Source organism: Loxodonta africana, chromosome 13, assembly GCF_030014295.1.
Source record: "Loxodonta africana isolate mLoxAfr1 chromosome 13, mLoxAfr1.hap2, whole genome shotgun sequence".
Lineage (NCBI taxonomy): Eukaryota > Metazoa > Chordata > Mammalia > Proboscidea > Elephantidae > Loxodonta > Loxodonta africana.
In genome coordinates this window covers 37,160,403-37,186,945 of record NC_087354.1, presented here as the reverse complement: position 1 = coordinate 37,186,945, position 26,543 = coordinate 37,160,403, and the positions used below count along the sequence as shown (strand labels likewise).

Here is a 26,543-nt window from a genome sequence, read left to right as displayed (position 1 = left end):
TCTATCACTCCTGCCACTCCCATCATCTCTGCCTGGACCACCATTAATGGGTCACCAACTGGTCCCCTGCTTCCACTCTTGTCCCTGTCCCAACCCTTCTCCACACAGTCACCAGACTCATCCTTTAAAGGCCTAAATCTGATCCTGTGGAGTGGGATAACGGCACCCTCCTTAACTCGGCCTTAAAGCCCTACAAGAACTGCCCCTGCCTGTCTCATAAGTTACTCCTTCTCCCCTATTCTCCTCCTGCCACTCTGGCCTTCTTTCTCTTCCTTGAACTTGCCATACTTTTTCCTGCCTCAGGGCCTTTGCACAGGCTATTCCCTTTGCTTGGAGCACTCTTGACTGACTCTCTTTGTTGGCATAGCTCCTCTGTCATTAATGAGAGTGGCCTGGCTGAGGTGTGTGTATGTCCATGTGGAAATGTGCTATTTTTTTAATTGAGTTTTGGAAAAAAAAAATTGGGAAAATTTCCATATTTTTCTATGCTCTATAACAGCTTGAAATAAGGATGACTGACTCTTTTAAAATGCTTAGTTTATTATGACTCTCTAGGAGCCTGTGTCACAGTGGTTAAGCACTCTGTTTCTAACTGAAGGGTTGGTGGTTTGAGCTTACCAGCTGCTCCGCAGAAGAAAGATATGGCAGTCAGCTTCCGTAAAGATTACAGCCCTGGAAACCCTATGGGGCAGCTCTACTCTGTCCTTTAGGGTGGCTTTGAGTTGGAATCAACTCGATGGCAATGGGTTTGGTTTGGTTTGGTTTTTGGTTAAGGGGCAAACTACTGTGCAGTTTTCCTAAATCTACATGACCCTTTGAAAGTGGAACAACCCATTAACATCCTGCAGAACTAGTGTTTTATTTATTCATTCAACACATGGTTGCTGAGTACCAACTAGGTATCAGGCACTTGGTCAGACATTGATATCCCTGTGTCTAACTCCTGCAGAGATAAAAATAGAAATAGTCCCCTCCAGGGCCACTGGACACACAATTCTAGGGGGCACCATTTACATCCTACCCTATATCAGGGGTTGGCAAACTATGCCCACAGGCCAAATCTGTCTTTGTATGGCCTGCGAGTTTAGAATGGTTTTCACAGTTTTAAATGGTTAAAAAAAAACCAAAAGAAGAATATTTTGTGACATATAAAAAATTGCACATAATTAATGTTAGGGAATTAGTGAATATAACCATGCCTATTCATTTATGCATTACACATGCCTGCTTCCAGCTACAACAGCAGAGTTGAGCAGCTGCAACAGAGACTATAAAAATATGGCCTGTAAAGTAGGAAGTATTTGTTATTCGGCCTTTTACAGAAAAGGTTTGCTGACCCCTGGTCTATATGAATGGTGCTTCCTGGATTGTGCAGCACACAGCAGGTACAGCTGTGTTCTACCGCCCTGACCCTGCCCACAGGGAGCTTTTAGTCTAGTGGGGAATCTAGACATGAAAGAAATCATTATTTAAGTGTGAAAAATGCTACAAAAGGGCAGCACGGGGATCCTGGGAGTGTAAAACCAGGGGACATAAGCCAAGAGCAACAAGGTCGGGGGAGGGGGGATGGGAGTTAGTCAGGGGCGTGACATCCAGGGGGAAGACTTAAAAAAGGAGTAGGAGAAAACTGACAGGAGAGTAGGGTGAAAAGAATCTTCCAGGGAGAGTAAATGGCTGGTCAGCAGGACACACTTGGGAAGTGCTCACCGTGCCCTGTCTCCTCCCTGAGCCCAGAAAGGGGCCTGACCTGCCCAAAGCCAGTCCAAGGTGCATAGGGCTTGGTCAGAGCAGGACAGAACCCAGGCCTCTTCACTCCCGCCCCACCCTCTGCCAGCTGCACTTCTCCAGACATCATGGGTTCAGGCACCTGCCCCTCCCCATTCCTCAGCCCATGCAGATATGACAAACTGATCGTGGCACTCGCCCCCACTGAGCTGGATGTGGCCTCATTGTCCTTCTCAGCCCAGGGCTCCAGGCACCCACTGCCAATCAATCAGATACAAACTATTTGCCCCCTGGGGCTCGACGGCTCTCATCATGGGGCAAGCACAGGACGGTGGGCATGATTTTCATTAAAGGGAAATAGTCCAAGTTTATATGCTTATTGTCTGGGTGAAACAAAGCCTGCTGCAGCTGTTTAGCTCCAAGATCTTCTCTCCTCTTTTTGTAAAGCCCACAGTTAACACCCTCCCGAGCTCTGCAACATCCTGGATGAATCTGCCAACCTGAAGGGAGGCCTTGTACTTCCCAAGGACCTCTTTTAATGAGCTCCAGTAAATTAAATCACCAAATTAGCATCAGGTTTTTAATGTGGCTCTACATTTCAGCCTAAAAGCCAATTCAAGGGAAAGCTATGTGCTACCATGCTTTCTGGTAAGCGGGCTACCAGCCTCTGCCCTGGGCTATTGATGCACAGAGCTCTGGGCTGTGGTCGAGGCAGGGAGACAGGGGAGGGGCATGCCCTGGGTCCCCACAGGAAGAGGAAGGCTGGGCTGATGTGCAAGGGAAAGTTATCTAACCCGACAAGCGTGAGAGAGTGCATTTGGAGACCTGCGCTGTGATAAGCCACAGTCTGGGAGAGGGGAGGGCGGTGGGGAGATTCTAGCTCATTATTTAACAAGCAGCTGGGGAGATGACAGGGCCCACAAGGCCCACCTCCGCATCCCTGAACCCAGCATGCAGCCCGGCACGGATGCCACTCATTTGTATTTGTTGAAAGAATGAGCGAATGGCCCCTGCCTTTGGTGGGGCCACTGCTCACCAGTCCTCTCCTTCCACCCCTAATCATTGCTGGATCCCTTCCTAAAGGCTGGCTTCCTGTCAACAACAGGGAGGGGAAAACAGATTTGGATGAATCTATCTACCTGCCCTGCCAGAGGATTCATGGGTCTAGCTTGAAGTCTCTCTCTGTTTCTTTATTTTTGCGGGGGCGGTAGGGGTAGAGGTAGCGATAATATCTCTAAAGACACTCAGCTGATTTGTTCCTAGGTCAACAGTGGATACACGAAAGCTCCTTCAGAAGCAAGGCTGGGGATTGTTTCAGATTTAGGGTTCGGGTTTAGAGTTGAGGAATGGATGCTAGGTGGCTGTGTCTGAGATAGAGAGCAGGAAGAGAACCCTCACGGCGTGAGCTCCCCTCTCCCTATTCCTTTATGGCTTTCTTTGCTACAGATTTTCCATCATTTCCTACTTCCCATTTTTTTGTGTCAAGATTCATCCTATCTTATCTATCTATCATCTATCTATCTGTCATTTATCTGTCTATTGACTTGTCATCTATCTATCTGTCATCTATCATCTAACTATTCATATATCTTTCCTCCCACTTAAAAAAAAATTTTATTTTTCCCAAGTATTCTCCTTTTAAATCTACTCCTGCCTTCCTAGGCCTTGGTTTGACCTGCTCGTCACTAAAATTGGCAAACAAATATTCAGTTCTTGTACACACCCAACACGTATCATCCCTCAGTGACAATGTTTTCCTTAAACTACTACTCTTCTTTTGTCTGGATGGATTTACCTCTTCCACATGGGTGAGATCATGCAAGTGACCCTGTAAGTGGGATCACACAATATCTGCTCTCTTGTGTCTGGCTTATTTCACCGAGTGTAGTGTTTTCAAGGTTCATCCATGTGGTGGTATATATCAGAGCTTCATTTCTCCTCATGACTGAGTAATATTCCATTGTGGGTATAGGCTACATTTTGTTTATCCATTCATCTGCTGATAGGCACTTGGGTTGTTTCTACCTCCTTGTTTATTTTTAGGGTCAGTGTTGAAAATATCAGCTTCATGAGAAGGCAAAAGTCCCCCTTCCTCCCTTTTCTTTACTCTCGATTACAGGCGTGCCCCACGAATTCATTCATTTCTTAAATGATAAAAATAAAAATCATGGTGTGATTTTTCAAACAGCCTTTGAACAAATGCTGGGATCTGGCATGAATACTCTTAATCAAAGATTCTAGGTTAAAAACATTCCATTAAAGATCAATACAGTCTAACAAAGTTACAAAAACAAAAGAAAACCTTTGTCTCTTGGTGATTATGAGAATAGTCATTGAAAGTTTGCAATAATGGCCTGAAAAATACAAACAACATAAAACTCTTACAAGGCTTCCTGAAGGATTCCTGAAGGAGTTGGCCAGGCCAAGCTACCAATACAGGCAAACATGCTGACCTAAAGGCGGACATTTCCAAGTGTGGTCCAGGACCAGCAGCATCAGCAGCACCTGCTGACTTATTAGAAATGAGAATCCTGGGGCCCCACCCCAGACCCTGAGATTGAGAAACTCTGAGGGTAGTGCCCAAGTTCTAGGCTCAGGCGTGAGCACCTCGCTGTAGAGCAAGGCGGGGATCGCAGCAGAACTGTCCAAGGTTTCCTCAGGAAGAACCAAGCTCTTCATTTTCCAGCCAATTTGAGTCGCTGAGTCTAAAAGACTCAGCTGTATATTCTGAGGCCAATGTTACCTGATTTCATAAAAAGATAATATACATTTTCTTTATATTGGTAATTTATGTAATGTTTACAAATTGTGTTCAACATGTGTATTAAAGATTGACAATGTTAAAGATTAACATCGTCAGACTCACTGATTCAGGGTTTCTAGAAGGTTCTGTAAGGCCAAAAGTATGCTCCCTTCCTGCTTCTCTCTCTCTGCCTCTCTGCTTCCCGTTCTTCTGATGCCTCATCCATGTCCACGGTGTCAGCCCTGTCCCACCCCAATGACTTTCAGCTTTTGCAGCTTCCATTTCTTGTTTGGGCATCAGATCCGTGTCTGACTCACATCCACTGCCTCTCCCACCTCCCCTGGGGGGTCCCAAGTCCCCTCAAACTCACCACACCACTGGCAGGGGAAGGGGGAAGAGGAGGGCACAGAGAAGGTGACTATGGTCACGAATACCTATGTAGAGTGCTTGGCTAGTCAGAATTAGTGAAATGACTGAATGATGACTTTTTTTTTTTTAATAATGCAGCTGAATTACCATATTATGGACTGAATGGTGTCCCCCCGAAATATGTGTTGGGATCCTAACCCCTATACCTGTGGATGTAATCTAGTATAGATGTAATGTAATTACCTTCCATAATGTAATGTAATGAGTCAGTTGAAGCTATACCAGTGTAAGGGAGATCCTAGACCTAATTGCTTCTGAGTTATATAAAGAGCAGATCAGACACAGAGACATTCGAGCATATACTGGGGAAGACAATGCCATGCAAGGATCACCAAGAACCAAGGAATACCCAGAGCTACCCACGAGGAAGGAATCCACATGGCCTAGACCTCCATTTGGACTTTTAGCCTCCACAACTGTGAGAAAATGAATTTCTGTTCTTTAAAGCCCACTACCTGTGGCATTTCTGTTACAGCAGCACTAGGGAACTCGGAGACTGTCTAAGGTCACACAGTGACTCGCTTTAATTCCTAGATGAAGATTGTCTGCAAACAGAACTCTCTCTCTGTTTTCCTGTTTTGTTATTTTTATCTAGTTTACACAATTTTCTTGCCCATCAAGAAGCTCCTTTAATCCATTTCCTAGAAAATCCTTAAAGAGGCTGAGAGCAGAAGAATAGCCATCAGCGCAGCCTCTGAAGTTCCACAGAGCCCATCCTGATGCCCAGAGCCACCAGCTGGGAAAAGTGACCGTTTTTATCAAGTACAGGTGGAGCATGGTACAGAGCAGCACTCTGAGGGGTCTAAGAATTCTAAATCTGAACTTGGCCCCCAGGCCATTAGGACAGTATCGACATAGAGAACGGAACATATTTTATTTAACATTTTGTAGCTTGATTTATAACTTTTATTAAAGCAGGGTCTCTCAACCTTGGATGGATAATTCTTTGTGGTGGGGTCTGTCCTGGGCATTGCAGGATGTTTAGCAGCATTTCTACCCACTAGATGATACCAGTACCCTCTCCCAGTTGCGACAACCCAAAATGTCTGCAGACATTGCCAAATGTCCCCTGCGGAGCACCATTGTCCCAGTACAGAAGCATTGACTTTGCTCCAGGCCCCACAACTGTTGGGGCAGGGTGGTTTCTAGCTACGTGACCTTGGGCAATTTCCTTCATTTCTGGGCCTCAGTTTCCTTATCTGCACTTCATGGGAATTAGACGAGAACTCCTGTCAAAGTTCAGCTCGGTACCCTGTGGCCAATACTGGTGAGGCCCCTTCTTCCCGCCTTGGCCACATGCACTGAGGTGGGGCGAACCTTTGGGAGTGCTCACCTGTTCAGGAAGATGCTGCTGACGTCGTCGTGCGTGATGGGGGGTTTCTTGGAGCTGGCGGCCATGCGCAGCGGGCGCAGAAAGTTGTTGACAAGGATGTGCAGCTGCTGCACGTACTCGGCCTCGGCTTCCAGCATGCTGAACACCACCTGGTTCCTCTTGCGCATGCTGTCGGCATGGGGCGACCGGATGTAGTCCTGGATGATGGTCTTCCACTTGCGCCGGCACAGCCAGCCCCGCAGGAAGCTCTGCACCTGGGTGCCCAGACCAGCGGAGAGTCTCCCGTTAGTCTTGGCTTCTCTTGTCCTTACAGGCTGGAGCTCTCCAAGAGCGGGGACCAAGGCTTTGTCATCCCCCAAGGTCCCTAGGTGTTGCAAATGTTTGCACCCGACTGACGCCCTGGTGGCACAATGGTTAAGCACTCAGCTGCTAACCCAAAGTTGGCAGTTCAAACCCACTTGGTGGCTCTGTGGGAGAAAGACCCGACAATCTACTTCCATAAAGATTGTTGTTAGGTGCCGTTGAATTGATTTTGACTCAAAGCAACCCCATATGGCAGAGAGCTACCCAATAGGGTTTTCTAGGCTGTAATCTTTATGGGAGCAAACTGCCAGGTCTTTCTCCCACAAAGCTGCTAGATGGGTTCGAATCACCAACCTTTTGGCTAGCACCCAAACACTTAAGAGTTGCACCACGAAGACCCCTTCCCATAAAGACTACAGCCTAGAAAACCCTATGGAGTTCGACTGTGTCACATGGGGTCACTCTGAGTTGAAATAGACTTGACGGTACCTAACAACAACAACTAACTGAAAGGTTGTCGGTTTGAACCCACTCAGTGGCACTGCAGAAGAATGTCCTGGCAATCTGCTTCTGAAAAGATTACAGCCAAGACAACCCTATGGAGCAGTTCCATTCTGTAACACATGGGGTGGCCATGAGTCGGAACTGATTTGACGGCAATAGGCTTGGGTTTTTGTTTTTGGCATGCTGGGCTTGCAGGAGAAAGAGCATAGACATGGATCAGGCCTGGCTCTGCTGCCTGCATGATGCTGGGCAAGCTGTTTGGTCCTTCCGAGCCAATTTTCCCATCTGTAAAGTGGGGCTAACGAGATGATGGCTGGACTTAAGGTGTGGTCCATGGACTGGCAACATCAACATCTTCCTTGTTAGAAATGCAGATTCTCAGGCCCCATTCCAGACCCACTGGATCAGACTCTGCATTTTAAGCAGAAGCATTTTCTGAAGGCGGACAATGTGGCCCCACGTCTCCATGAAAGGCAGCTTGAGGACAGAGGGCTGCCACTGTGCTGGGCACGGCTCACACCTTATCTCTTCTAATGACTGGCCTGAAAGCCCAGAAGTCTCAATTACAGCTCGTCTGGAGAGACAGTGACTATCAAATTGAATAGTACATGGCAAATTAGTTAATTTTATGTCTGGGCCTCATCGGTGGCTTGTGAGTGCTGGCGCCTGCCCGGAGCCTCTCCTCCTGCCTCAGAGGGGAATGGCACACACTTAACTCTTTGACTTGGAGTCAGGCTGCTTGGAGTGGCCTCGTTTTGGCAAGAACTTGGGAAAGGGCCTTGATTCACATACACAGAGAGTCAGTCACTCAAGACGTACACGCTGGGGCCACCTGGCTCCCCACCACTCCCATCCCGAGCTGTGTGCAAGCTGAGTGTCCACACAGGGAGGGATGTGGGGGGCAGGAAACAGAGCAAGATGGCTGGCTGGAGCTGGGGTGGGGGTACTGAGAGTCTGGCTCTGGGGATCATCTGCTGAGGGACCAGGCAGAGTGATAATCAAAATATCATCATCTGAAAGGGGCACTGGCCATAAGCAGCAGATACACAGTCAACAGCTGGCCAGGGGTGTTTGCTGTGGAGAGGAGAGGCTTGATCAGAGCCCCAGCAGTTATCTGTGAAGGTAGAAAGGACTTTCTCAAAGGTGGTACGGCTTGGCCTGAGACTCCCAAACCCAGCTGTTTGGGTCAACTTCAACTCATGGCGATTCGTGTGTGTCAGGGTAGAACTGCATCCCATAGGGCCTTCGGTGACTGATTTTTCTGAAGTGGATCACCAGGTCTTTCTTCCAAGGCACCTCTGGTAGGACTTGAACCTCCAGCCTTTCAGTCAGCAGCTGCGGGTGTTAACCATTTCCACCTCCCAGGAGCTCTCAGAGGGTGAAATCAGAGTGATGGGAGGTGAACTTCAGCTGGTTTTTAAAAAAATACTGTAACCAGAATGGCTGTAAAAGTGGCTGGTGGCAGACAGGGTGAGCTGGGAAGCCCAGTGGCAAATTCGAATGCCTGCAGGGGCCTGGCAGGTGCTATAGATGTATGAAACTGGCCAGGTGGGTACCTAACGGGGACAGTAACCCCTCGACTGTGGTCATATGGGGGCAGCTGGACCTTCTGCTTTTGCAAGAGGCCGTGCAGCCCAGCGATTGAGGGCATGGGCTTCTCAGCTGGGCAGCCAAGCTGTGAACATGACTCTGCAAATACTTAGCTGTGTGACCTTGGACAAGTCATTGCCTCTCTGCCCCTCAGCTTCCCCATACATGAAGTGGAGACAATAATAAAACCTCAGAGGGTTTTCAGTGAGGATCGACTTAATCCACATAAACTCCTAGAATAGTGTCTGGCACATAGAAAGTGCTTAATGAATGTCAGCAATTTCTGGTCTCAAGAGGAATCAGAAATCCAGATTTTTATGTGAGATGTTTACCTTTTAAAACACTGGCAACTAATTAAAAAAAAAAAAAAAAAAGCCAAAAAGCTGTGTGAGCTTAAAAACCCCAAACACACTGGAGGGCTGAAGTTGGCCCCTGGGATGCTGGCTGGCAGCTTCTGGGCTGGTGGCAAGGTACGGGGAGGCCGGTGGTGGTGGTTTTGTGCTCTCAATGAATAGGCTCTCTGATTTCACTTGTTTTTCCTAGGGTGAGTCAGGCTCCCCTGCCCGGTCTGGCAAGCTGCAGACCCAAGCCATGCTCTTCCCCTTTCTCAACCCCTGACAGGATGGTCCATGGTGCTGGTCACTACCCTGGCCACTGGGTGGATTCAGCTGGTGCCTTTTAAGATGTCTGCCCCTTCTGGACTCTGTATCAGGGCCAAACTGTGGGGTCTGCTATGTGGCCCCAAGCTGAGGTCTGTTGGGGACCAAAGGGTGTTGGCATGATTGCAGGGGTTGCGGAGGTACCAGCAAGTGAAAGTGGAAAGGGGTGGCCTTGGCATCTTGGTGAGGCTGCATGGTGCTGTGAGGACAGCTCTCAGCTGAGACTCTTGTGGCCGTGGTTCCTGTCCTGCCTCCACCAACTCCTTCCCTCTTGGAGTCTCAGTTTTCTTATCTATAAAATGGGGCCAAATCACCCTACCTAAAGGGGTAATGAGAAGAAATGGCTTGACAAGGTGACCTTCAGGGTAGGGGGCTGTTGGTTCTGTCTTTGGAGCTGAGGGTGGGTGGACGGTACATCCTGGGGGCAGTGGGATAGTAAGGGCTGAAGCTGGGGTGTGCCAGGAGGCCCTCTGGGGCTGTCCCACCAGCCCAGGTGATGGTACAGACCTTCTTGATTTTCTTGATGTCACTGTCTTCATCGTTGGGGGTGACAGTCTGGGTGGACTGGATACGCTCATTGTCCTTGAGCAGGGATGCGATCTGCAACAGAAACATAGGTCAGCTGCTGGGAGGGGCGCTGGCAGGCAGACCGTCACCCTTGGCTGGCCAGCAGGCATGCCATGGTGAGGAGGACCCTGCTGCTTTTCTTACCCGAGGACCACTGATTCCTCAGTGTGTCTTCTGCTTTGTGCAGCTAGGCTGTTTGAACAGACACGTTCCAGACTTCTATGGAACAGCAGGCACTGGACTGGGAACCTGTCCACTGGGGTTCCAGGCCTGACCGGTCTGCTCACTCTTCGAGTGACCATGAACAAGGCTGCTCCCCTCCCTGGGGGCAGGCGTCTCATTTGTCATGTTAGAGCTGTGGCCCAATCTCTGATTTTCCTCTCACTCCCACCTATTTCCTCCCAAACCACCAGTCCCTTTATTTTTTTTAAAACAAAACCTCACCTAGAGCCCTGACATGGAAACCAGATAAAAATGCATGGCTCTGGGTGAACCCCTGTTTGCTTGACTCCCCCTCCCTGGTCAACCCCAAAGCACTTTCCTGAACTAGACACCTCTTCTAAGCACTACCTGAAAACTCCTGGCCTAGAACAATGAACAAATCAGTCTTAGGACAAATACAACAAGAATACTGCTGAGAAGGGAGGACAGGGAGACTTGGGCTTGCTTACTTTGGACATGTCAGCAGGAAAGACCAATCACTAGAAAAAGGACATCATGGCTGATAAAGTAGAGGGCCAGCGAAAATGAAGAAAACCCCCCATGAGATGGATTGACACCATAGCCTCGACAATGGACTCAGACATAGCAACGATCATGAAGATGGTGAAGGACCATGCGACATTTCGTTGTTATACATAAGGTTGTCATGAGTAGAAGCCCGCTCAACGGCAGGTAACAGCAAGAGCAAGAAGACAGCCCTTGGATTAACATCTGAGCTGCCTAAAAGTCTCCGTTTGCCTGATTTGGGGATCAGAGGGGTCGGCATAGCTGCAAGAACAACACAAGGAGGGTGGTGCCCAGCAGCAGGGCCACCTGAAGCCACATTGCAGCTGGGGCGCTGGGACCGCTCAGATGGGCAGGGCTGGGCTCCTTCCAACCATTCCCGATTCCACAAGTCTTTTCGCTGTTGGGCGCCCTTCACAAGGGCTCTCTCCGTACTGTGGACTCTCCCTGAAAGTGCTGGAATTGCCTAGTTACCTTTCCATCTGTGCCGTGAGCTCTGTGGGAGAAGAGTCTGCAGCTGTATAATTCACTGACTCATTCCCGTGCCTAGCCCGGTGCCTGGCACACAACACGTACTTGTTAGCTACATAAATTAGTGAATAATAAGAATAATAAAAAATCAGAACGACAGCCTCCACCAAAGAAAAACACTGCAGTCACTGAGCCCCACACGTCTAAAGATAGTAGCTCCGGGGATCCCACAAACACTGCCACCAAGCTGGGCGCTGCTGCCTCTTCAGAACACGTGGCTTTGTCCCCTCAAGGCCACTTGCTGAACCGCAGAATGAATGGGCTCTCACAATTGGGCGCATGGAGCACTTCGAAAGCAAATGTAACAGTTAACCATTCTTCACTCCCTGGTTGCTAAAATTACCCCTGCCTCTGCTTGAAGAGTGGCTGAAAATATCTAACGGAGAAACACTCAGGCGGAGAAGGGCTTTTCTTTTCTCTTCTCCTCTTTTTTTTTTTGATAATCTGAGAAAATTTGCGCATTGAAATAAAGGCTGATTCTTTGATCTGCACGTTGAAGGGCTAGGGGACATACACACACGTGCGCGCGCGCACACACACACACACTCTTGGAGTTACCCAACACGCAGAGATACCCAGCCAATACCACCACCTTTGGCCTGGTGGCTGGTTATCACCTCCAAGCCAGTATGCTTTCCTCACCGGTGTTGGGATTTGCATATATATATATTTTTTCTCTCTTTAGGATGGCCGTGTGTCTTGGGGGAGCAGGGAGTCTGTATTTAAAACTGACAGTGCCCTTCTCTGAGAGAGGCATTCCAGGACATCCACTCAGCAGGGACCAGGGCAAAAAATAGATGCAATTAGGTCAGACGCTTTGCTACCTGCAGAGGCAATACCAGCAGTCTTGGAATCTTTATTTAAGGATTGGTCTGGGTGTGCAAAGCTCTGGAGAGTTACAAGCCTGGGGACCCTGCAGAAGTCTTGAGCAGGGCACCCTGCTCAGGGTGTGAAGGTCATCACTATCAGGAGCTGATACCAGGTGGCTGTGGAAACCCCAGGCCCAGTAGGCTCATGAAAGCTGCCTTTCTTTAACCTTGGCAGGTGCTTTACGGGAATGAATTTGCTTTGGACCCTGGTTTGTTCAGCGGACGTCCAGGCCTAGCTTAGTTGATGCTTGTCAGTGATGGCCATGAGGTGTTAACCTTTTCCTTGTACCTCAACACACCAGCTGGAGTCCAGCTCTGGCTGTCCGACTCCATGCTGCGTTCAATGTGTGGTATCTGGGCTGGCCCCTGCCACCTGGCACCCCCAGATTGTCTGTCTGAGGCAAGTACTGGTTTGTAACACCCTTTTTGGGCACAGCACATTGGCTCCTGCCCCACCCTCTCTGGAGATACTTTCTTTAGTCTGGAATGTGTTTACTTGGTGCAATTATTGATGGTGAAATTAATCCAGGTTTTTTTTCCCACTCTGTTAGCAGCTTTGCTAAAGATCTCTGCATTTCTTGCTTTTTAAACAGTTGCCATACAACTCAGTTCTCTCTCCTTACTTCTTGCTTCCCTCTAGTCTCTGCCAAGCCCAAGAGGCATCCATCTCCATCTTGCTTTGTACCAACGCCATTGGCATGTTCTGATGGTGTCTCTGTGTTGGGCGCCATGCTAAGCACTGGTGAAATGAGCTGGAGATGGATAAGTCAGATCCCTGCCCTTGAGGAGCTTCCAGCCATGCTCCCCTAAGAAGGGGGTCAGACATCCACAGAGGTAATTTATAATCCAACAAGCAAGACCAGACCAGAGGCATGCACCCACTGCCACGGGAGGGCCTGACCACGGAAGTGGTAAGGGTTTCCCAGAAGAGGCTTTGAAGGGTAAGTAGGGGGTCAACATACGGGCTATGGGAAGGAGGGAATTTGAGTGCAGGGGATGATATGAACAAAGGTGTAGGAGTATGGTAGGGCATTATGTGCCAGGTCAGCAGGTGCATGCGGTGGGTGGATGGTAGGAAGAGAGATAGAGTAGGGGGTCAAGGCATGGGTGGTGGGCCCTGATGAGGGAAGGTGTCGGGTGGGGAAGGGTCAGGGCTTTCCTCTCCTCCTTCCCCAGAGCAGCCTCTTTATTTACCTATTTTATATATTGGGGTTCCACGTTAAGTCAAAGTTCGTTTGCAAAACAGATTTCATGGGTAAATTTTTATTTTAAACCCTGAACTGAAGTAAAGATCTCTGCAGTTTTTTCCCAAGTCGACTTTCTAGGAGTCTGAGTGCTTCCAAGCCAATAAAATATTACAACTATCTGTAAACTCCTACACTATCTTTTAGGGCCTGGCTTCACTCGCCAAATTCACTTCCAATCATAAATGGGAGAACACTAGCTATTAAAAAAATGAAATGGTGCCAAACTGAGCGTTCTTGGGTGGGGAGGATTCTTCTCAGAGGTAGATGTTTCCTTTGTTTTGGATGGTTCCTTGATGGGGCTTCTGGTTATGAAAGGTGGGGGCTGAGAGGATTGTTTAGATGGGAAAGAAGAGACTAAGACAGAGGTGGATTTCTTTGCCAAAGAAAGTTATAAGTGTTTGGGTGTGATCTCCTGCTACTATATAGAGAGATGGCTAGGGGTGGGAGGAAGCTCAGGGTGGGGAAGGCACAGAGGGAGGAGAGATGGGCATTATGGGCACGAGACCTGTGCAGTCCCATGGGGTCCCATGCTTAGAAGGACCCAACACTTGGTTTAACACTTTGCTATTGCCATCTTGAAAGTCTGTAGGGCCCTGCGTTTTCATTTTGCATTGGGGCCAAAAATTATGTAACCCATCCTGAAAAGAGGCGCAGACACAGTGGTGTGCTGGTAAATGCTCAAACAACAGCTCTCTGAAAGAAAAGCTCTGACTTGTAGCATCCGCCAATATCTGTAGTGTAAACATCCTACCTCGGCCCCATGTCAAGCTAACAAAGGTTTAACAATCAGATTCTTGGAATGTTAACAATTGGCTCTTGTAAGCTGGTGAGGGCTGGACCCGGCACATCCCTGGATGCAGGGTGAGGGTTTTGGTAGAGAAAGAGATCGTGAACACCGACAACAAAAAACACATGCGGGAATGTCTGGAGAGGAGAACGGTGAGAAATCCTTCCAGTAGGAAGGGGCAGTGGAGGTTCAGAGGTAGATCCTCGCCTTCCATTCGGGAGACCCGGGCTTGGTTGGCGGCCAACGCGGCTCATGAGCACCCGTCACCCATCTGTCAGCGGAGGCTTGCTTGTTGCTAGGATGCTGAACAGGTTTCAGTGGAGCTTCCAGACTAAGATGCTCTAGGAAGAAAGGCTTGAATATCTACTTCTGAAGACCAGCCAGCGAAAACCCTTGGATCATAACCACCTGATCCCACTGTGCATGGGGTTGTCATGAGTCAGGGCAACTCAATGGCATCTAACCACAACGGGAAAGGCTGAAAGACTTGAGGGCAGGGATGTTTTCTATGCATTTTTAAGGTGTTTTTCATTGGGTAGTGGAATACTCCTCCATTGTGTACAAACCTTCAGGGAAGTCTGTTACATACAACATCCTGAGTCATGGGGTTTGGGGAATGAAGGAGGAGCCACAGTCTGGGAGTCATTAGGGCTTTTGCTAATGCTCTAATTCTCCTTGCAGGACTGTGTTTCTCAGATGCCATGGTCATGTGACTGGGTTTGGCCAATGAAATGTGAGCAGACAGGTTATTTGCCATGCTCCTTTCCCTCGTATGTGATTGGAGAATTTCCTGAAGGTGGAAGCCCTGTTGGCCTGTGTCCTTGTCTCTGTGGGAGGATACTGTCGACCAGAGTCCTCAGCAGAACCCACAAAAGACATACAGTGTGAGGGAGAAATCAACTTTAGGTGTTTTAAGCCACTAAGATTTTAGGGTTGTTTGTTATTGCAGCAGAAAGTAGCCCATCCTGACAGATACATGTGGTGGCCACCCAAGGGATAAAGAGGAATAAAGACTGAGAAGAGGACAGCTGCTGTGGGAAGGGATGTGATGAATCAGGAGAGCAGAATTTGAAAGCAAGGGGTGACCAGGGGAATGTAGGCCCCCTGGAAATCCTCAGGCATATGTGGGATGGAAGCTTGAAGAATTTTATTTGGATATCAGAGGAAAGGTGGACCGTAAGAGCTTGGGACCATCCAGGCTCCACAGTGCCCTAATAGGCCCCCGTTAACCAGGCCTGTCTCCACACTGGGGAAGAGGTACGTTGTGGTAGTGCAGGCACAGACCAAGGATTTGGAGCTAGGAGATCCAGGTTTGAGCCTGGACTCCAGCACGCAATAGCTGAGTGGCCTTTGATAAGTCTCTTCCTCTCTATGGACTTCGGCGTCTTTGTCTTCAGATTTCTCCCAGCTCTGGTGTTCTAAGGCCCTCCGTCTTCATCACTGGGGTCACTGATCACTCGTCTGGCTTCTCAGTGCCTCCTGTCTACCTGATGGCCTAAACAACCAACCACTTGCTGTTGAGTCGATTTTGACTCATGGCCACCCCATGTGTGTCAGAGTAGAACTGTACTCCATAGGATTTTCTATGGCTGATTTTTAGGAAGTCAATCACCAGGCCTTTCTACCAAGGCATCGCTGGGTGGACTTTAACCTTCAACCTTTTGGTTAGCAGCTGGGTATGTTAATCATTTTCACCACCCAGGGATTCTCCTGATGGCCTAATTCGTAGAAAATGAGCTCTGTTCCTATCTTCCTGCAGCTCATTCAGAGGAAGTGTGTGTGTGTAAGGCAGAGAGGGAGAGGGAGAGAGACTAACTACAGGCAGAAAGCTTTACCAAGCTGGTCTTTCTTTCAAAGTTTTCTTTAAAAATATCTTTTGCCCTGGAGGGTAATGTACACAGTTGGAAGCATTGATCCAAATTCCCACCAACTGGGCTTCTGCTGCCACTTGGAGACACACACACACACTCTCACTATTGACCTGCTTTCTGCTCCCCAGCACCAGGGGGGCTCCGCCCTTTGCACCCACCCCTTCTCTGGCCTACAAACCGCTGAAACCCTTCAAAGCCACATGAGACATGAACCTACACAAAAACTGACTCACTTCCTCACTTGGTTCACACTGCAAGCTCTGCAGCAGCACTGATCACACTGTGATTGGACCCTAAGGGGAAAAACTTCCGTGTCCCTCATGCCCACCACAGATCCTGTCGTTCATTCCAGCATCAGACCCTCAGTGAGCACCCACTCTGTGCCAGGCACAAGGGGGAGAGTGATCAAGGGCACAGAGCCTGCCCTCCAGGAATTCCCACCAGGCTGGATGAGACAACAGACACACAGCCAGAGAAAGGTGTCCTGAGACGGAGGCATTTGAGCTTGGTAGGATTTCCCCTGAGGGGAGGAGTGAGGATGAGAAGGGCCTTCGAAGCAGAAGCCCCAGCATGTGCAGAGGCCAAGAGGTGGACCAGGGCCAACAGGACTGGAGAGAAGGGTGCTTGGGGATGGGGATGAGGTCGGTGGCTACACGTATTGTCCTTGAGTCGATTCCAGCTCACAGTGGCCCTACAGGACAGAGTAGAACTGCACCATAGGGTTTCCAAGGCTGTAATCTTTATGGGAGCAGACTGCCACATCTCTCTCCCACTGGAGCACCTGATGGGTTCGAACTGCCAACCTTTCAGTTAGCAGCCGAGTGCTTTAACCACTGCACCACCAGGGCTCCTTAGATTAATGGTTAGGTGATCTTAAGTATTTAGTGAGTGAAAGAATGAGTGAAAACATCCTCTGTGATGAAGCAAATAACCTGGCTCTGGGGCCAGACTCCTTCCGTGATCCCTTACAGGGGGTCAGCTTGGGTTCAGGCATCTGTGTTGGTCTAAGAGATCCCAGGGGCTGACTTCAGAGCGGGACTAATCCCAGAATAAACCAGGTGGTTTAGAGGCAGTGCAGCCCTGTGCTGGGCTCCCTGGAAGAGCTGTGAATATGGTGCAAAGACTAGCAAGTCACAGGGAGGCCTGGGTTCAAATCCCAGCTCTGCCTCTTCCCAGCTGTGTGAGCCTGGGCAGGTCACTTGAGCTCTCTCAGCCCGGTTTCTCATATACAAGGCACCAGGCACATCCTAGCACAGAGGTTGCGTTGCAATCCCTTGGGAGTCGATTGTTTGCCATGGATTGGGGTGGCAGGCTCTCCCACCTCTCCCCCACCCCAGCAAAGCTGCAGCTGGAGGCTGGTCCTCCCCACCCAGCATGACCCACCAGGCCCATATGCCTCCAGAGCCCGCAGGCGCCTGGGGTTGGAGGTGTTGAGCCTCGTCCTGCCCCACCAACAGTCACCTCTGCCTTCAGCCGCTCGATCTCTATCTCCCCGTCCTCGATCTGCTGTCGTAGCTGCTTGGCCACGGTTTTCTCGGTCTCCACGATCTGCAGCAAGTGGAGGTACTTCTGCATCAGTGCTTCATGCTCTGTGGCCAGGGTCCTATAGCTGCGGACATATGGACAGATGGACAGATGGACACGGTGGGTAAGATACTGCCTCCTTGTTCCCTGGAGATCCAACCAGAAGTGGGGCTCACCCGCCTACCTGCACTTAGGAGAAGGCCCCGACTCTCAGAGGTGCTGCTCGGGGCCTGACCTGGCTGCTGTGGCTCCTGCTGGGCGCTCCAGCCCCCTCCCCAAGCCCCTGCCTCCCACACTGACTTCTGGTTCCTCCAGCGCGTCTAGTTCTCATCCTGTCTCTCTCTATCTCTCTCTTTCACACACACACACCCCTCTGGGCCTTTGCGCAGGCAGGTTTCTGACCTGAAACATGCCTCCTCCCTCTCTCTGTCTTTCCCTGGGCTACCTCCACCATCTTTCCTAGTTAGCTCTGGGTTCCAGTTGAAGTGTGCTATCTCCAGGAAGTCTTCCCTAGTCTCCAGACTGCATGGGGTGTCCCCTCAGCACCCTGGGCTTCCATTACCATAGCACCAGCCACACTGGTTAGGGGTCGTCCAGTTACTTGTCTACCTTGTCACTGGACTCTGCATAGTCTGAGGGCTAAGCCATGTCTGTGCTGCTTGCTTCTGTACCCCCAGGGCTGGGCACAGCTCCAGGCACTAGAAGGTGCTCAGTGAACATTCGTTACGTGGATGGATGACTGGGTGGATGGATGTGTCAAGCCCTTTGGGATACATAGAAAGTCAGGGACGTGCATGCCACTATCTGAGGGACATCTGCAGAACCTGCATAGTACTCCTGAGTGCCATATGGTGTGTCATGGGCTATTAGCGCTGTGGGGTGAAGGGCAGAGCCAGCAGTGAGGACTTGTAATCAGGGCAGGCTTCCTGGAGGAGGAGGCCCTTGAGTTGGAACCCAGGCCTTCTGACTCCAAATCCAATGTTCTAGACACATGCCCATCAGAGGGCAGCCTCGGGTGGAAGGCTTGTGTTGGGGGTAATTGGTGGTGGGGCTGGATAGTTAGCTGGGGCCAGATCAGAGAGGGCCCCAGAGGATAAGCACAGGGTGGAGTGGCAGTGCCAGGATTTACGTAAATTAATATGACTCAGTTTGCAGAGCGTCAGTATGGAGGGGGGCTTGGAAGATTGCCAGGACCATGGAGGTTCAGTGACTTGTCCAAGAATACCAGGCAGAGCCTGGACCCCTGCTTCGCAGGCCTGGGCCTCTCCCTGACACTCCACAACACCAACGAGGCCATTTGAAGGTGTCAGAACTGGGGCAAGACTCAATTCCAGGTAAGGTAGGTCCAGCCTTAGAGGGCAGAGAGGCTCTGAGAAGGGGACCCCAGTAACCCAGGAGGAAGTGCCAGCTGGGTGGGAGCAGGGACATTTTAGGCACTGATTTGGGGGAAAGTTAAGAGGTTTCTGGACCCCTCTACCCAGCCCTCCTGCTTGTCCCATCTTTCTTTGCTCTAGCCCAGGGCCACCCCAGAAGCCTCCCTCTGCCAATATCCTCAGTTTCCTCTGACCTTTGTCCTTCTCTCCCTCCTACTAGCAGAACCCCATCTCTGGGTCAGTCCTGTGTCTCCCGTCTCAGTCCCCCAGCAGTGGAGAGCTCCATGCTTCCCACTTTCAGCCTTGGCTGGGCCTTGAAATATTCCGGGTGTCTCTGTCAGCATCCTGGCCTCCCCAAACCTTCCCTGTCTCCAAACTTGTACCTCACTCCTCACCTTCCTCTGCAGGTGATCCTGTTCCTACTTCAGAGCCTATCCCTCACAGACGTTCTGTCACTTCCTGGCCAGCCCCACGGCCTATCACACCCATCCTCTCTCTAACATATATATAGTGTCCTGGCTGAGGCCCCACAGGATCCAGCCTGCCTGGGCCCAGCCCCAGCTCCTGCACCCACTGGCTGAGGGACCTTGGACAGGCCACTTTGTCTCTGTGCCTCAGTTTTTTCATCCATAAAATGGGGATAATAATTGCACCTCGCTCACAGAGTTGCTGTGAGGACTAAATTAGTCGACACAGGAAGCTCAGTGCCCCAACCCGAGTATGTGCTGGGTAACTGTTAGCTGTAGGAACTACAGTTTCCATTTCTTCTCAGTGAGCTCAAGTCCAAGTTCAAGGTTCTGTGCCTGGCCCCTCCTCAGGGCTCTCTGTCCCTCAGGTACTGCCTCTCTCCTCTGTATTAGCAGCCGCTTCGGCTGCTCAAGTTGCTCCTCTTTAGGGCAAAATCAAGCTGTCCTTCCTCCGTAACTTTGCCTCCAGCTCCTACCCCCTTTCTCCCCCTTTCTACGTGAGGTTTGTTGAAAGAACTGCCTTGACTCATTGTCCTATTTCCTCAATTCCTTTGTCCTCTTCAACCCTTGACAGTCTGATGTTTGCCCCCAGCCAGGAACTGCCTCCCTTTCTGGGGTCCCCAACTGTCCTCTGCTTGCCAACTCTACGGTCTCTCCCCACTACAACCTTAAAGATAAATAACAGGCTATACTGGAGAATTCTTTGGTTTTAATGTTATTTGATTAAAAAGAGGATTTTGTGCTTCTCTTATTAAAATGAATTTTAACTAGAATATCAAGTTTTAAAGTTTTTTTTTTCCAACTTCCCAAGAGACTTAATTGTCTTCACTTGCAAAGGAAACTCAGCTGAGAGCATGAAGGAGGCTCTTTTCACACCACCACACCTCTCCCCTCTCCAGGGGTGTGAAAACGCGGCTTCTTCATTTTTCTGTTCTTGCCAATGGCTTCACCCTAATGCCTCACTCAGTCAAAATCCAGAGCCATAGCGTCTCAGCTTGGCTTGCCTCCCTTTCTGCCCTTTGTCTTCCCTTTCTCTTTCCATTCCTCCACTCTCCCTTTCCTTCCTTCCTTCCGTCTTCTCTCCTTCCCTCTGTCTCCCATCTTCCCTCTCTCTGTCCCTTCTGTTTAATAATGGTTAACCGTCTTATTTTATAAATGAAGAAACTGAGGCCCAGAGAGGGGCAGTGCCTTGCCCAAAACAACTGTCAATTAGCGTCAAAGCCGAAGCTGGAATCCGACTCTATCGCCAACAGTGCATTTCTTCACTTTCCTATGTGGCCATCTAGTATGGCATCTAGTTATCCTCACTGAAAGGTAAGGACACACCGTGTATTGCATTTTATACATTGCGTATATACACACCACAGAGGCATCCCATAATACTAGACCATTATAGATATGTCCTGAGAGTACATTGTGTCTCTATATGATATTAATACACTACAGTGTTTATTTTTGTATATAGACTGTATCTGTATGTCTATGCAAATAAAAACTAAATTTGGAGTATGTAAAAATACTTAATACTCAATATGGCTGTGGAAGAGAGCCAGTTTCTCCGTCAAGATACACACACACACAAACACACACACACACACGATGTATGAGGTTTGAGGGTAAATAAAGCTCTTGGCAATAATAAAGAACCATTTATAGATCCCCCTCTAATCAAATAGATAGCTCCCCAAGTAAGAGTCTGAAGGCTCATGATGGTAACTATTCTAGGGAAGTCGACTTGGTTTCCCTTACCAGCGATCATCATTCTGCCCCCTACTCAGACTGAATGGGGGGCATAGTGGGAGGCCAGTGGTTTGACCCAAACCTCAGGGCTTGGCAAGGGAAGAGAAGCAATCAGCACATCCAATGGGCACATCTCCTAGCTTCCAAAAGGGTGATGAGTATGAAGAGGTTTTGGTTCAGAGGTAGATGGAGTCCATTCACCTTACTGCTCCCCTTTGAGGGTGCGCAGGCTTCTAGCCTGGGTTGAATCAGCATTACCTGGGAGTCACAGAGCCCTAAGCTGGGAGCCAGGATCTGAGGCACCCCCATCTCTACTCAGGCATCCATGCCCTTTGTGACATTGGACCTCACTGTGCACGTCTGTCAAATGGGACTGGAGGGACCCACTCGCTGGGTGGTCTGCGAGAAAATGACACACTGTGTGAAAGAGTTTTACAGCCTGTAGAGGACTGTACAGTTGTTCTTTGTTAACTAGACAGCAGCGGTGAGTGTGGGGTTAATGACTGTGAAGATGGAGCACCCTCAGATGTGAAACATTCTCAGTTAGGCTCCTAGATGGGATTGGCAGTTTTTTGTTTTTCTTTTTATGTAAACTGGGTTATTATTTTATTGGCTAAAGAGAGTCAGTCTTCAATTTAGTGAATTGCTTAAAAAATTATTGTTCTCTCTTTGTGATAGGCAGAATTCTAAGATAGCCTTCAAGATTTCCTACCCTGTCCAAGCCTCCATGTACATGCCCTGCATAATCCCTGGGACTAGGAATACAATGAATTTTACTCCCTTATTAGGTTATGTTTATTAGGTTATGTCATATGGCACAGATGACCTTAAGATAGGGAGATTATCTGGTGGGCCTCATCTACCCACATGAGCCTTTTGAAACAGTTTTCTCCAGCTGGTCACAAGAAAGTGAGATTTGAGGCAGGAGAAGGACTTGACATGCTGTCGCTGACTTGAAGAAGGAGGGGGCCACATGACAAGGAATATGGGTGACCTTTAGGAACTGACAGCCACCCCTAACTGACACTTAGCAAAGAAATGGAACCTCAGACCTACAACCACAAGGAACTGAATTCGGCCAACAATAAGAATAAGCTTGGAAGTGAAGACCTCCCCAGCCTCCAGCTAAGAGTCTAGCCCAGCCAACACCTTGATTTCAGTCTTGTGATACCCTTGCAAAGAACCCAACCATGATGGGTCAATCTCTGACCTACAGAACTGTGAGGTAACGGGTATTGTTTTAAGCTGCTAAAACCCAGCCCATAAGCTGCTAAGTTGGTGGTAATTTGTTATGCAGCAAAAAAAGTGAATGGATATACACTATTCGCTTTCTAGATGTGAGGTTTAATGTATGTGTAGTGGAAAGCACAGATCTTAAGTGCACAGTTTGATCAGTTTTGACAAGTGTACACACCCTAATGGAGTAAAAAGTTTCCATCACCCTAGAAAGTTCTCTCATGCCCCTTCCCAGTCAATTCCCATCCTAGAAACCACCATTGCTGTGATTTCTGTCTCCACAGTTACTTTTGTCCATTTTAGAGTGTCATATAATTGAACTCATACAGTGTGTACTATTTTGTGTCTGGCTTCCTTCATTCAGTGTATTGTTTTTGAGATTCATCCATCTTTCTACAGGTATTGGTGGTGTTGTTAGCTGCTGTCGAGCTGTTCCTGACTCATGGCGACCCAACGCACAACATGATCAGACCGTTGTGATCAACAGGGTCTTCACTGCTGATTTTTTGGAAGTGGGCTGCCAGGCCTTTATTCCTAGTCTGTTTTAGTCTTGAAGGTCCACTGAAAACCTGTTCAGCATTATAGCATCATGTAGGCCTCCACTCACAGATGGGTGGTGGCTGTGCCTGGGATGCATTGGCTAGGAATTGAATTTGTGTCTCGCCCACGAAAGGTGAGAATTCTACCACTGAACCATCGCTGCTCCCCGCCCCCATATCAGTAGTTGGTTCCTTGGTCCCTTTTTCTTGCTGAGTGATATTCCGTTCTGTGAATGTACCAAGGTTTGTTTATCTATTTGTCTGTTGATGGGCACCTTGGCTACTTCTAGTTTTTGGCTATTGTATGTAAAACTGCTAAGAATATTTGTGCACAAGGCTCTTTGTGGACATTTTTTCATTTCTCTTGGGTAAATACCAAGAAGTAGAATTGGTTGGCCATAGAGTAGATGTATGTTCAACTGTTTAAGAAATTGTCTGAAATTTTCCAAAGTGGTTGTATGATTTCACATTCCCACTAGCAATGCATGACAGTGCTGGCTGCTCCACACCCTCTCCAACATTTGGTGTTGCTGGTCTTTATCATTGAAGCCATTCCAGTGTATATGGGGTGGTAGCTCGTTGCGTCTAGAAAATTTTTGTATTAATCGATTTTCTAAATCAATGTAGCCCTGGTTTTCGGAATGCATAACAAATTAGAATTCTATAATGCTTCATCGCTTCCAAAGCCCCTTCACGTACATGGTTTCATTTGGTCCCCAAAATAACCCTGCTACTGGCTCTACTTTACAGCTGTGGAGACAGAAGTCTAGCTGCTCCCCTGAATCTGAGATCTTCCCCAGTGGATTCTATCCTCCACACCACCAGCCACTTCCATCCAAATTATAGCTCTGATCAGGCTGCTCGTCTGCTGTAAAATCCTCGATTGCTCCCCTTGCTTACAGAGGAGAGGCCCAAAATCTCGGCTGGGTGGTCAAGACTGGGTACGGTCTTGTCTCAGCCCACTGTGCAACCTTATCTACCTCTAGGCACCCCAACTTTATCTTTTCATCATTCTTAGAATTCTCTTTGCTGTATCAGTGCCTTTATTCAAGGTTTTTTTTTTTTTTTTTTGGCAGGGGATGGGGGGTGTTTTAATTATCTAGTGCTGCTATAACAGAAATACCACAAGTGGATGGCTTTAACAAGGAGAAGTTTATTTCTTCACAGTAAAGTAGGCTACAAGTCCAAATTCAGGGTGTCAGCTCCAGTGGAAGGCTTTCTCTTTCTGTCGGCCTTCTCATCAATGTTCTCCCCGACTAGGAGCTTCTCTGCACAGGAACCCTGGGTCTAAAGGACGCGCTCTGCTCCCTGTACTGCTTTCTTGGTGGTATGAGGTCCCCCACTCTTTGACTGCCTCCCTTTCCTTTTCATCTCTTGAGAGAGAAAAGCTGGTGCAGGCCACACCCCGGGGAAACTCCCTTTACATTGGATTAGGGATGTGACCTGGGTAGGGGGGGTTATGATCCCACCCTAATCCTCTTTAACATAAAATTACAATCACAAAATGGAGGATACCTACAGAATTCTGGGAATCATGGCCCAGCCAAATTGATACACACATTTTTGGGGGGACATAATTAAATCTATGGTGGGGGAAGGGTAGTCTGAAATGCTGTTATCTAAACTCATTAAATCTGCCTCTGACTCCCCGCCACACTCAGGTCAAATGTCACCCTATTTCCAGCTTCCCCAGATTCACCCATTTCCCTGAAGATGGAAGTAACGCGTCTCTCCTCCATATACCCGTGGTGTTTTGTACTTAACACAGCTTTCACCCACCAAGGCTATTTGTGCACATATCTAATGTCTCCCTGACTAGACTATGATATCCCTGGGGGACACATGTGTCACATCCATCCCTGTCCCCTCAGCACAAGGCCTGACTGTATTGATTTATGTGTGAGAACCTGGTCTCCACAGTTAGACTAGACACTTATTGAGGACAGGGATGGAAATGGTCTGATCTCAGGGCCAAGACCAGTTGGCCTGATCCAAAGTTCAAGGAGGGACCCTGGGGTTGATCGATCCATCATCTGACCCACTGATCTATCCATCCATCCCACCATGATAGATGTATCATCCATCCATCATTTATTCATCAACTTTCCATCCATCCATCCACCCACCCACCCATCCATCCATCCATCCATCCATCCATCCATCCATCCATCCATCCATCCATCCACCCACCCACACATCCACTCATTCATCATCCATGTATACTTTTAACACTCATCCATTCCATATACACTTTCAACACTCATCCATTCTCTATTCACTCATCCATTCATCACCCATCTATAAATTCAACATTCATCCCTGTATCCATCCTCCATCAACCCTTTCATCGTTGTATTCTTCTAACCTACATTTGCTGAGCACCTTGACCATGCCTTTATCAGTCCCTGGGGATACAAAGAATCATAGCTGGTCCCTCCGTCAGGAGCTCACATTTGAGTGGGAAGGTAGATACGGAAACACACCATTCCTCACTGAGCCAGAGAGGTCTCACCGCTCAGAAGGGTGAGTCTGGGTGCCTCTGTTCCCTGACAATACTCAGCTCTGCCAGGGGATCATTAGCACTGGGACTGTACCCCAGCCTACATGTCTCATTTCCCCAGGACCCAAAAGGGCTCAGTCCAGCTTGGCGCCCTATATTCTCTGCAACAGATACACTCCTCTTGCCTTTCTCCCCATCTGGCCCAGTAAGTTTCCTCCAGAGAGGGGCATGTACTGCTGGGGTGTGGGAAGAGCAGGCCTAGAATCCTTGAATATCAAAGTTCAGAAAATTTCAGCCCACACGTGAGAAAACCGAGGCCCAGGAGAGAAGAAACGACTAGTTCACGGCCACCCAGCGTCTCGGTTAGAGTCCTGGCAGCCTTAGACTTTGGTAGCCATAAAAGCCTTTAGCCAAACTAAATCCTACTCAGTTCCCTGAGTATCACTAAAAACTAGTCTGGAGGAGATAGGAGTGGGAGACCGCACCACCACTTCTCAAGGTCTCTCATTCACTGTGGTGGCCTCGAGGGCCCAGGCCCAGAGCTCCCGGCTTAAGGGTGGACCCTGTCAGGAGCTCCTCTTTACAGCTTTTCTTTTCCCCTCTCTCTCCTCCTTTGACCTGCCCTCCCCACCGTGAGGCTTGGGTTTGCTCAAGAATGGGGCCCTTAGGATTGGTCCCTACTGCCTGGACTGTGGGACCCCTCCACCCTATGATGGGGGTAGACATACCTGGCATGAGCAATGGCCGCCACCCACTCGTCACAATCCTTTGCATCCTCTGTCCTCAGCTCCAAGGCTTTCTGGTTCTCATGGCTGAAGTTAACCGTGAAATAATGCTGCACCAAGAAAAGATATTTCCGATTACTAGGGCATCCACACAGCCAGTGCCGCGTCCTGCTGTCAATCTAGCTGCTGTGCAACGTGCTCGCTGCTGTACCAGCTAGGCACAGATTCATTATTTGTGATCGTCAGGATGCCACTATTTAGCAGTTTCCAACTCTCGATTAAGACAGGCTTTGTATGATGCAACAGAACCTATGCTTAGGAAGTTCTAAGAAGGAAGCGCAACCCACAAAGCCCTATTTGCCAACAAACTGCAAAAAAGCCGGTCTTAAACCATCAGGTTTGTCGGAGGGGAGACAGGAAAATACACCAAGAGGACAGTCCCATTGGGAGTTGGATACCAGTTCAATCCAGCATGCATTTAATTCACTCCACAAACATCTGCTAAACCCTGTCCTAGGTCCTGGGGTTAGAGCAGTGAATACGGACATGGCCCCA

General features: G+C 48.9%; 1 protein-coding gene across 2 annotated transcripts in view; it reads right to left on the bottom strand.

Moving 5' to 3' along the window:
- Positions 1 to 26,543, bottom strand: part of RASGRF1 (Ras protein specific guanine nucleotide releasing factor 1) — a 113,585-nt gene that overhangs the window by 60,568 nt on the left and 26,474 nt on the right. For both annotated transcript variants that reach the window (XM_003413852.4, XM_003413851.3), the window contains exons 2-5: positions 25,992 to 26,098; positions 17,346 to 17,493; positions 9,794 to 9,886; positions 6,231 to 6,484 (exon numbers count right to left, since the gene is read on the bottom strand). In XM_003413852.4, the coding sequence (XP_003413900.2) occupies positions 6,231 to 6,484; positions 9,794 to 9,886; positions 17,346 to 17,493; positions 25,992 to 26,098 (602 nt within the window). The remainder of the gene's footprint in view (positions 1 to 6,230; positions 6,485 to 9,793; positions 9,887 to 17,345; positions 17,494 to 25,991; positions 26,099 to 26,543) is intronic.